Source organism: Leptopilina heterotoma, unplaced genomic scaffold (genome assembly GCF_015476425.1).
Source record: "Leptopilina heterotoma isolate Lh14 unplaced genomic scaffold, ASM1547642v1 Lhet_186, whole genome shotgun sequence".
Taxonomy (NCBI): domain Eukaryota; kingdom Metazoa; phylum Arthropoda; class Insecta; order Hymenoptera; family Figitidae; genus Leptopilina; species Leptopilina heterotoma.
Window position 1 is genome coordinate 894,619 of NW_025110905.1, and position 12,974 is coordinate 907,592.

The 12,974-nt window shown below is 25.9% G+C and overlaps 1 protein-coding gene across 4 annotated transcripts in view; it reads right to left on the minus strand.

Annotated features, from left to right (window-relative positions):
- LOC122500448 (epidermal growth factor receptor kinase substrate 8-like) overlaps window positions 1-12,974 on the minus strand; it is a 149,347-nt gene that overhangs the window by 11,643 nt on the left and 124,730 nt on the right. For 3 of the 4 annotated variants that reach the window (XM_043609377.1, XM_043609375.1, XM_043609373.1), the window contains 3 exons: window positions 10,320-11,031; window positions 3,261-3,774; window positions 2,911-3,025 (listed from right to left, as the gene is read on the minus strand). In XM_043609377.1, coding sequence (XP_043465312.1) covers window positions 2,911-3,025; window positions 3,261-3,774; window positions 10,320-11,031 — 1,341 coding nt within the window. The remainder of the gene's footprint in view (window positions 1-2,910; window positions 3,026-3,260; window positions 3,775-10,319; window positions 11,032-12,974) is intronic. The other variant, XM_043609374.1, reaches the window with a different exon arrangement.

A 12,974-nucleotide genomic window follows, 5' to 3' on the forward strand; every position in this document is an offset into this window, starting at 1 on the left:
TCTATTTTATAGACTTTTTTAAAATTCTTTTTATAAAACTAAAGAAAAATTTATGATATAATAAAAAAGAAGAATTTTTTAAAAAGAATAATGAAGAAAAGTTTGAAACATTGAGAAAATATTTTTCATTAAGATTGCAAAATTATCCAACAGAAACAAAAATTGGAACGTACTGAACCCGATATTTAACCAAAAAAAAGTACAAAGATTGCTCAGTCTAGACGATAATAGCACATTTATCCTTATTTACAAAAGACGTGGATAAGCAATGTTGCGACAATAAAAAAAATGGACATTTGACACATGTACATTTTAAAGCAACTTGAATTGGCGAAAAAGAAAGAATCCCTCGGCGCTTTGTCATCAACGCAAAATAATTTAAACACTGAAATATTTTATAGAAGTGAAAGCATCCACGAATCAAAGTATTTCATGCAATTTTTTTTTCATTTCTCAATAAACTTAATTAAAAATAGGTATTAAAAAGTAAAAACAGAAAAATTCATCCATTCTCATATCAGGGTTGCTACAAAAAATTCATTTTATTTTTCCCTGATTTTCTGACAGAATTGTGACTTTTTTCCTGACTAAGAAATAAAAAATAAAAATAATATCCAGATGCACTCAAAAATAATTAGATACACAAAAAATGTATGTTATACACATATTTTTGAATATCTTTAATTGTAAATATCTTGAATTAATTATCTTATTAATTAAAGAAAATTGTTAATCAATAGGTTTTTCATAATAATAAATATTTAATTATTATTCTTATTTTTCCATTGGAATTAAGATTTCTAAAAATTTCAAATTTTGAAATTCTATCATTTATATATGAATTACTGCATCTTCTCCAAAATTATTTTCAAAATTTCAATTCAATTATTTTCCAGAATTTTTAACTAAAATTCTTCTTTATATAAATTATTTTTTATAATTTTTGAAAAAGTTCTTGGAGAATACAATTATTTATTCAAAGAAAAAAATATTCGCCTAAAATATTTCTGAAATCCACTAGTTTACAATTCAATTTCATGAAATTTCAATAATTTGAAAATTTTTCATATATATATATTTATAATGAAACTAGTTTCAAAAAAATTTGAATAAATAAATTTAAAATTTAATTACATTTAATTAAAATTTAAAAGATTAACTTATTCAGAATATTGATTTAAAATTTTATAAAATTCAAAGTTACTAAAACTTCAACTAGAAACCTTTTGAAATTCAATCTATATTAATAATCTTTGTACTCTGGTAGTCTCTTTGCAGAATGAAGTTAGTTTTTTGATAATTTCTTTTCTTAAATGTTTCTTACATTAATAAAATTCCAAATTAATTTTTTTAAGATTAAATAATAACAAAAATTAATTAAACAAAATTGTTTTGAATCAAAAAAACATAATTTAATTTAAAAGTTTGTTTTGATGTTTTGTCTCATATAATAAATTTAATAATAGTTTAAAATTGGCATTTGTATAGGACATGAAATGTATATACAACATTTACGTTTCGAAACCGGTACCGGTCTCCTCATCAGAATTTATTTAAAAGTCATAAAATATGCCATAATTTAAATTCGGGTATGGATGTGAATAAATCCAAATGCAAAAAAGTAACCTTATTGTTGTTTTATATATTGGTCATAACTATAACCAGATGTTTTTTGGTTAATTTTTTTTGGTTAATTTAAAAAATGAATTTAATTTAAGTTATTTTTTAAATTAACCAAAAAACATCTGGTTATAGTTATGACCAATATATAAAACAACAATAAGGTTACTTTTTTGCATTTGGATTTATTCACATCCATACCCGAATTTAAATTATGGCATATTTTATGATTTTTAAATAAATTCTGATGAGGAGACCGGTACCGGTTTCGAAACGTAAATGTTGTATAAACATTTCATGTCTTATACAAATGCCAATTTTAAACTATTATTATAATTTAATTTATAAAATTAATTTAATATTCTAAGTAAAAAAAAGAATTACTTATAAATTATTGTAGAAAAATAAATTATACTCAAAATATTTGAATTCGTTTAAAAAATTAAAATTCTTAAAAATAATGGTATTCTTTGAGAAATTTCATTAAAATTATACTGAAAATGATTAAATTGTTATATGGAATTTTATTAAAATTTATTAAAAATTGTAGAATTCTTCCCTGAAATTTTATTACAATTGTATTGAAAATAATTGAATTCCAATGAAGAATTTTGTTATTTATGAAAATAATTAAATTCATGTTCATTCTTCCGACGAATCTAATTAAAATTGTATGAAAAATAATTCAATTGTTATATGTTTATTAAAATTTATTAAAAATAATTGAATTCTTTAGAAAAATTTTATTAAAATTGTATTGAAAATAATGGAATTTCTGTAAAGAATTTATAAAAATGTTTGAAATTTTTTTGAAGAAGTTTTATTAAAGTTTTTGAAAATAATATACTATAATGATTAATTAATTGGTTAATAAATAAATTTTTTAAAAGTTTTGAATCTGAAATTATTCAAAATTTGCTAGTTACTTATAAAAATGGTAAACACAACTTCTATTTGAAATCTTTTTATAAATTATAGAAGTTTAATAGTTTTCTAGTACTTTATTGATAAAATTCTCTGATTTCCTTGACCTGTGGCAACCCTGCATATTATGTTTAAAAAAATCATTATTGTTTTTGCTCTTTTTGTATTAATCTTTAAAGTTTTTCTTTAAAATTTCGCATTTTACAAATCTAGTTTTATATTTGGCAAACCGATCAACAATGAAGTGGATTCTTTCAATTTAGTGCAAAATATTTCACTGATTCTGCAAAATAAGATTTACACTATCTTGGAAGATTATGCAATTTTTTCGCAGGCGAGGAGAAGTTTAAAAATATCTGAATTCACCTTTTTTTCCTAGACGTTCTTTGCGTACCCATTCAGCTGGTGCCGGAGGTGGAATCGTATGGGGTCGATGTGTCGTTTCCGGTCCAGGACTAGTGCTGGTATCCAATTCTGAATCCTGGAGAAGAAGAAAAAATGTTCACGTTTTCTTCGGTTGATTTTCTTCCCTTTAAAGTCATCAAAGAAAAAGAAAAGCAACAAAAAAAAAATAGAAAAAAATAGAAACTTTCACCAAATTTAACGCCCCTTTAAACTCCTTAAACTGCGCCTATTTATGAAAATTGTCCATTGTTCTCTCCGCTTGGAAATATAATAATAAGGAAGTAAAGTGATTAGTTGGATGGAAATCTCACCTCGTAATTGTAGCCGTGCCCCTGCCGTTGATAGCGTCCCGTGTAGAGTGGATTATTGAAGACGTCATTGTCATCAGTGTGAGAGGGATTGTGAGGCGTGACAATTGTGTGAGGAACATGAGCTACTTGTCCCCGGGAATTTCGCGCCTTCCACCATTTCCTGCTGTCGTCAAGGATCTCAAGATATTCGCCTCTCACGACAGTGAGTTCCTTGTCGTTGTTCGCCGTACGGGGATATGTGACCTGGACGATTTTCGCGTGACGTGCCAAAAGGTCATCTAGCCATGCCTCTTGGGCCCTCTCGTGACCCGGCACACCGCGAGGATTCCTCTCGATCGAATCAACCGATATGTCGCTGTGCGCTCGGGTTTGATCCACAACCCTCTCCCTCTCCTCGCGGCCATAAAGTTCTGGCGCTGGACCATAATTTCTGTCAAAATATTCAACATTCCCGCGCTCTTCTCTGCTCTCATAGTCGAGGTAGTCACTACTGTAGTGAGACTCGTCGATATCCCTGAAAGAAAGTTTCATTATACAGTACCGTCCGAAATTGTCAGTCCACCCATTTTCAAAGGAATGACAAAAATTTTTTAACATAAAATTCATGAAAAGTAAAATTTTTTTTGGTTTATATTTTGAAAGACGATAAAATTTTGAAAAGAATAAGACCTTACAGAATGAAGTCATTTGGCCAAAATTTGTAGAAGATATTCTTATAAAAATCGTCATTTTCAATGTTTTACAAAAATTTGAATAACTTCTAAAATAATGAACGCTTTTTAATAATCTTAGGCTTATTTTAAAGACCATTTTCTACAGAATAAGAATTACTTATAGGCATTAACCTGTAATTTTTAACTTGGAATAAGCATGACGTCAAAGTTGGACAAAAAAATTCAAAAAATTTGAAATAATATTATTAAAAGAAAAATAATTTTTGAAATTCAAACATATTTTTTTATTAAATTTTCTTGAAGAATCTACACCATATCATGTTTTATATATGTTCTAGAATAGTTTTTAGTACAAAAAATTGATTTCAAATTTTTACAATTTTTTTGTCTAATTTTGACGTCATGCTTATTCCAAGTTAAAAATGACAGGTTAATGCCTATAAGTAATTCTTATTCCGTAGAAAAAGACCTTTAAAATAAGCCTAAGATTATTAAAAAGCGTTCATTATTTTAGAAGTTATTTAAATTTTTGTAAAACATTGAAAATGACGATTTTTAGGAATATCTTCTACAAATTTTGTCCAAATGACTTCTGTAAGGTCTTATTCTTTTCAAAATTTTATCGTCTTTCAAAATATAAACCAAAAAAAATTTTAGTTTTCATGAATTTTATGTTAAAAAATTTTTGTCATTCCTTTAAAAATGGGTGGACTGACAATTGCGGACGGTACTGTAATTTCTATTTTATTTCAGAAATTTTCATTTCATTTTCCAAAATTCTTTACATTTATTTATTTATCCCAAGAAGGTAAATTCATTCTACCTTTCGAAATAAAGAAAAATTTTATAAATCCAAATACCTATAAACATCAATTTTTTAATAATTTCAAATTCAAAATTTGAAAAATTCACTCATTAAGTAGGGGAGAGTTGTCAGGGTTGGACATAGTTTTAACTTTTCTTCATAACTTTCCATGTATGTTTTTCTGCACTGAAAAAAATTTCTGGCATACCAGGAATTGACTAGTTTGTCTGGTTACGAGAGGCATCCACGAGGATAACCTAGTTAAAAGACTAAGGTCAAGCAGAGTCAAAGTGACTAGAAAATTAGTTAATGTGTATAAGAAAAATTATTAGTCAAATTGACTAGGATTCTTAATCGAATTTCTATTATCCGATAACAGACAAAAAGTAAAGATTAAATAAAAAAAGTAAATAATATTGCTTAGAACACATTCATAATTCACGTTATATGTATACGTCTTAGAATTAACACAAACTTATGAAATAAATATTTAACACGGGGGGGGGGGGACGCGAATACCTAACACTAACGCATACGCACATTGAAAACCCGGAACGCTACCACTACACTACACACGCACGTGTTGTACTAAATTATTTAACAGATATTAGAATTTCCAGTCAAAATTTTGAAAATACACAATTTTACTTGCTCGTCAAGAACTATTCATTTTTATTTATTTATGACATTTATATGTCATTAGTAATTAATAGAAAATTAACAAATAGTAAATTATAACATTAAAATGCAAGCATTATTATAACGGTACTTTACTTAAGCACAGATATTAAAATACTACAAAATTTTGATTCCACTTGTGTGAAATTTCAGGCTTTTTAGGTTAGCTATAAAGTTTGAACGAATTAAATTATCAAATACATACTATATATATATATATATATATATATATATATATATATATATATTATATATTATATATATAATATATCACTGTAGAAAATCAGTAAAATATTTAAGCTGAGTCTCCAATAGGTGCCAATGTAGGTGCAAGTGCCAGTGCCAATCCCCAATACATTTTAAATGGGTTTGGCACTGGCACTTGCACATGCATATTGGCACCTATTGGAAACTCAGCCTTATAGGTAAATGATTAAAAATGATCTTCAAATTTGGAAATGAACCGTGAAATTAAAATAAAATCTCATATTATGCATTTTCATATAACTTTAGATATTTTATTCCTCATCAACGAAATCCAAAATTGAAAAAAGAAAAAAATGTTAGCAAAATTTTTTTTTCCCTCTCTTTACAATGGAAGTGAAGTTTTTAACACCTCTTTAAGTCAAAAATGAATTTCTGTTGCAAGTACGCTTTGTAATTGCAAAATTTCAGGTGGCTCAACTCTAACAATCCCTCGTGGCTCAACATTGTCTCACGCGTCGTTTTGCGTCATAACACAAACACCAAATTACTTTTCACATATTTTCACATATCATCTTAATGAACAATTTTTGTAAACTTATTTTGTCTTTGGCATATTTCTTCTACATTAAGTTCTCTTCTTTTGACACCACCAAAAAGTTTTTGTTGAGCCTATATCACTGAGTCGCACAATACTCAAGTAGACGTTCGTATACTTCACTGCGACTTATGTGAAAAGTTTGCTGACATTAGTAGCAAGAATTTACGTACAAAGACAGATGGCGCTAGTGTAATAAAACAAAATAAACAAGGTGTCTCAACCCTAACCACTGCAAATAATAATAATAATAATTTAAAAATTAACTAAAACGAAATTAATAGAACTCATATAAAGAAATTCATTTACAGGACTCGGATCAACTTTAAGAAGCAAAAATAAAATTTCAATTGAATTAAAAATACAAAAAAGTAAAAAAAAGTGGTTTTTTTATTCAGTCTTGACACAAAAATTAATTTTTTTATTTCCCTGACCTTTGATTGATTTTTAAATTCAATTATTTTTTAAAATAAATATTTAAATATTTTATATTCTCACAGGAATTAAACTTTTTTGAATTTCAAACCTTCTGAAATTTAATAACTTACAAAAATTACAACAAAATTTAATTATATTACGATGTTATTTTGTTTGGATTTGTAATTTTAGTGAGATCTTATTTTGTAAGATAAGATCTCACCAAAATTTAATTATTTTTGGAAATGTTTAAGGGAAGGGTACACCAATATTTTTATCTAGATCAAGAAAATAATTTAAATATTCCATAAAATTGTTTTTATACAAATTTTTTAAAGGAATTTAATAGCCATAAAATAAACAAGGGTCAGAAAGTATTTTGATCTCTTTTGAATTTTTATTTTTCATAAAAATTGAGATTTCCAATTCCATGCGTAATTTTTTAGAAAATATGTTTTTGTATCCAGAAAAAAATTGCGAAATGAAAAATTTTATTTTTACTACTTTGGAGCATTTTATTGGAAAAAAATAACTTTTAGGCTAAAAATGGTAAAAAATACTACCGATTGTTTTTCAATTTTTTTACTTAAAAATTCATTTGTTTATTTTTCTAACTAATTTCAAATCATAATCTTTTTGTAAAGAATAAAAAATATTAAAACATTATTATAAGTAATTATGATTTGAAATTAGTTAGAAAAATAAACAATGAATGAATTTTTAAGTAAAAAAATTGAATAAAAATATTTTCTATCTCATTTTATTTTACAACCTTTTGAATTCCTCACAAAAAATTAAAATAAAAATAATTTCATGGAATACTCGAAATATTTTCTTGATATAGGGTAAACGTACCAATTGTCGAGGATGGTTCATGTTGTCGAGTAAACAAACTTTGAATTTTATTTAAAGAAAAAAATATATTAATAGGTATTATATCCACAAACAAATGAGACATTTTAGACAATATTTTTTGGTTATTACCATGGTAACATCGATAAATGGAACACCCTCGGCAATTGGTACACTTACCCTAGTTATAAAATATCGGCGTATCTTCCACTTAACTAAAGTTCTTCTCTAAATCAATTATTTTTAACAATTTTCCGAAAGTTCTTCAAAAATTCAATTATTTACTAAATTTACAATTATTATATTTACAATTATTTATTAAAAATTCAATTTTTTATAATAATTTTTGAAAAAATCTAACCCAAAATATTAAAAATAATTAAAAAAAAATTCTTAAAAAGTTTTTTTAAAAAATTTTAAAAATTATTTATTTATTTAAGTAGTAAACGGGCTTAAATTATTTTATTTAATTATATATCATTAATAAATTTTCAAAAAATGTATTGTATTTTATTGTGATGTAATTTTTCAAAAATAATTAAATTTCTTAAAAAATTTTTTGGATAATTTAAAAAAATTAACTCATTTTTTAAAGAATTGTTGACTAAAATTTTCAAAAATAATTGTTTTCTCTAATAATTTAAAAAAATTATATTTTTAGAAATTTTTAATTGTAATTATTCTTTGTAGATATTTGAATTTTCGGAAATATGTCATTCAAAATATTGAAAAAATTTAATTTTAAAAAATTGGAATGAAAAAATAAATCACTTAAAGTTAAATAAAATTAATTAAATTCATTAAAATTTTAGAAAATTTGAATTATTTAAAAACTTTTGAATTATATTTTTCAAAAATTTAATAACCTTAAACAAATTATTCGAAAATAATTTTTAATAGATTTAGCAATGCTTATTTTTTAATATTAAGGAGGGAGTAAGGTTTTTTTCGAATTTTTTTTCATTTTTTTATATTAATGTATGATATCTTAAAAATATTGTGTGAAAATTTCAAGACAATTTGAGCAAAACTAACGAAGATAATGGGATTGTAAGTCTCCGCCTCTCCAGTCATAATCTGCGTGCAGTGAATTTTTAGTTTAGTTTCTGTCGTGATTTTGCATTTATAATTGCTAAAATGACAAAAATAACGCAAAAAGACATTCGCTTTATGAAACTGAAATCGATAATTCAGTGTAAGTACAAGAAAAAAATTTTTTTTGTAGTGTAAAAATCATTGAAACATTTAAACGCGTTTTTCTCAAATTTAGGTTTTTCAGAGACGGTGTTCACTGTAGCTCCGAATCTACTGCTCCGATCTTTTTAAAATTTTGCACATTTTTTCTTCACATAAATGACAAGACAGCAACGTCGAGTTTTTATTTTTGTCTAAATTTTATCTTATTTTAAAATAGCGATTTTGACGAGTTTTTTTTAATAAAAATCGATGTTTTGACTTTTGAGTGATTTAAAAAATCGAAAAATCAAAGAAAAAAATAAAAACTCGACGTCATTGTCTGCTAAAACTTATTAGTTAATGAAATCATTTTGATTTTTTAAGTTTAGTTGATCCAGTGATGAGGTATGAGGGACACCGCGATGGAGCTTTATTTTGAGACGTCAGCGATGATACGCTGTCAGCGGCTCATTTCTTGATAAAAATGAATGAAAATTTCACACAATATTTTTTAAATATCACTTTATAATGTAATAATTATAAAAATGAATATACATACATATACTAATTGTGTTGTCAAAAAAAATTCTCGAAAATATGCTTTTTTTAGTACTAAAGTAACCTTACTCCCCCCTTAAGAAAATCGAAGTAAGTTACTTTTTATACCAAAAAATGGCATTTTGTCGCAATAAGTATTTGGAAGTAAATTGGAAAAAGTCAATTTTTGAAAAAAAAATCAAAAAAAGTAAATATATTTTTGAAAAGTCGAAAGAAGTCCAAAAAGTCATACTGTCCGAGACAGTAAAAAAAAAAAATCATATAAAATTTTTAATTATTAAAATTGATAATCAAAAATTAAAAAATATATTTTCATTTCAAATGTTTCCGATTTGTATTATATTTATTTTCTTAATATATTTAATGTTCACTGTATGGAAAATAGATTCCTGTCTAAAATATACTATGTAGTCTTTAAATTTTACTACAAGAAAAAGACAAAATAAAAAAGAATCTTTAAAGCGCAGGATAATTTTCTAAAATATTTAAAAAACTGTAAAAAGCACATATCTTGTCCTTTTAAGGACGAGATAAATTTAGAGAATTAGTTATAGTTAGTAACAAAGTTTGAAAATAACATAGCTCTCTTATCTCTACAAAGACGAAACTATTTCTTTCGTCCTTGTAAACATTATATTTATAGATGCGAACACTGCTTATAAAGTGGAGTCGAGGAGTTTATTAAACCAGAGTCTTAAATACAATTCTCAGGAGGTATCGTGACAGGTTTCTCTCTCTCTCTCTCTCTCTCTCTCTCTCTCTCTCTCTCTCTCTCTCTCTCTCTCTCTCTCTCTCTCTCTCTCTCTCTCTCTCTCTCTCTCTCTCTCTCTCTCTCTCTCTCTCTCTCTCTCGCTAAAATGAGTCGTACTTTGTTGCAATATTTGGAAGAAAAGTCGGAAAAGTCTCAATTTTTGAATATAAATCGAAAAAAGTTTCAATTTTCTTAATTTCCCTGACAAAAAATTTGTTTCATGTTATTTCCCTGACTTTACTGACATGTGGACACCCTGAAATGTTAATTAAAATTTGTAATAATAATAATACCAAATTTAAAAGTATTAAATTTTAGAAGGAAATAAATAGAAAAGAAAAATCACCTGTGATTGTAATAGGAATCATTTTGTGCCTCGGGAAGATCATCCCTCTTCTGTTTGTCGGCATGAAGAAGTGAATTGAGATGATCATTGTCCCGATCCTCGGGAATGGGATACTCAGGTGACCATCCATCCATGAAAACGGGATGATAGGGTGGCACGTGTCCCTTCCATTGATTCCTCGGCACCAACCACGTGTCGCCCAACGAATGCCAAAGTTCCGTCTCCTTGCTGGTCACACAGTTAATCAACAAATTCACCGCCTCACGGGTCAACAGCGGCGAAACAACTTTGCTCGGCAGATTTGGATCATAATTCGTGTCATGCGATGCATCGACAATAAGTGCGAGTGGAGTGAAGAGAAAATGCACCAATTCCGGCGCATTTGGATCGTGAATGTGCGCCTTCAATTTAGCCAAGAGATTAAATGATAATTTGAATTTTTGAAAAATATCGATGAATTCAATTTCAGGTGGTGGTTTTGCCCTCATTGTCAGCATTCCATCGCCTAAACTGCGTTTTTTCGATTTTCTATTACGACGTCGACGCTCCAATTCACGTGAGGCGGCTGACGCGTGCTGCAGGCGGGCGATAAATTTCTCAATATCGTCAAAGCAATGATTCAAAATTGTCACGTCCCTCTCGTATTTCTCGGACGATGTTGATGACACCTCGTCATTGTTTTCGTCACGCGATATATCATTGTGCCCATCATCTGGAACAAAATTAATATTCATAAAAAGCAAAAGTTTACTTATTTTCCAATATAAAATATGTCATTCATATAAAGCAAGAGTTTATTTTTTTCTTTGTATTTTTTAAAAATTAACGAAAACGAAATTAATATTCATAACAAGAAAAAGTTTTTTTATTTTTTAGTTTTGAAAATAAAAAAAAAATAAATTGATTTGCAGGTCTTGCATTAACTATAAGGAATAAAGAAGACGTTTAATCCAATTAAAGATTAATTTAATTAAAGGCACGAAAAAAGCGTTTTAGTTGATTCAAAATACAAAAAAAGGCGAAAAAGGCATTTATTTTATTTACAGTTGTCACAATTTAATATTCAATTTTTTTCCTTTTTCCCAATTTCCAAAAAAAATTTTAACTTTTCCCCCTCTTCTCAAGAACAACTTCAATTATAAGTTTTTGTAAAATTTCAATTATAATCAAATGATTTTCTGATGTTTTTTTTAATTTTTCTTTAAAATACACGATTACTTTTAAAAGCAGTAATAAAATTGTTTAAAACATAAAATTTATTCCAATAATAAAAATCTAATTATTTCAGAAATTAAAACTTTTAATTCTTCTAAAATTCAGTTATTGTTTAGAATTTTCAACTGAATTTATTCAAAAGTGTAATAATTTTTTTAAATATTAAATATTATTATTAAGTATTACCAATTGGAATTTTAAAAAAATTTTAATTTTAAACATTATATTTAATTGCTTTTAAACAATTTTTACAACTCTTCTAATAATCAATTATTTTCGAGATTTTTTTAACGAATCTAATATTAAATATTACCAATGCAAATTTTCAAAAATTTTTAATTTTAAACCTTCAATGTAATTGGTTTTAAACAATTTTTTCTATAATTTTCCTAATATTCAATAATTTTCGAGATTTTTTAAACGAATTTTCTTCTCTAAGGGACCTATCGCTGCAAAAGAGAATTTTACAGGGGGAGCGTTTTAAGCGACGCCATGAGCAGAAAACCCGTGTATTTACGCAGACATGCTTATAACTTTCTCGTGTCGCGTCACATTTTCAGAAACTTCTTCGAAAGTTTAATATTATTTAAAAGAAAGAAAGGTCTCTTAAAATTCCTCCTAAAATCAATTATTTTTTATAATTTTAAGAAAGTTATTCGATAATTCAATTATTTAAAATCCAAAATTCAATTTTTTTAATAAAAATTTACAAACTGCATGGATTTTTTAAATAAATTTTTAAAGTGAAAAAGAAAATTCAAGGACAATTTTAAGGTTTTCAGTATTTTCAAAAAGAAACCAAAAATTATAATTTTTGTAGTATTTATAGAAATTTGATATTTTTCCACTACATACTTTGGATAAAATTCCCTAACTTTTCAAAATTTTCTGGTCTGTGAAAACTGTATTATTCTGGTTAAAATTCATAAAATTGTAAAAACAGTTTAACTTAAAAATTAATGTTGGGAAATATTTAAAACCAAAAGTTTTTAAATTGTTTCAGTAATAATTTCACTTTTTAGTAGATATTGAAATTAATATTATACTTCTACAAAGAGTTTTAATTCGTTTACAGTGGATATTAAACCATTTGTAACATTCTTTTTAAAGCTAAAGACTTTTTTCAAAAAAAAAAATGTTTAATTCTTCTTATTTAAAAAATAAATCTTATTTCTCAATTTTTACTAAAAATTCAACTTTTTTCATTTTTTTCACCATTTTTATTTGGAAAACTGAGATTTTTTTTCTCAATAAAATATGTAAATATGAAAGTGCCAAAAAACCAAATGAAAAAATACAACTTTTTAAATATACTTTTTTTTATTGTACAGAAAACTTTACATAATTTATTGGAAAAATCTCAGATTTCCAGACAAATTGATAAAGAAAATTGAAACAAGAGAATATCTCAAGAATGCCAAATACCTAAAAATTGGACAA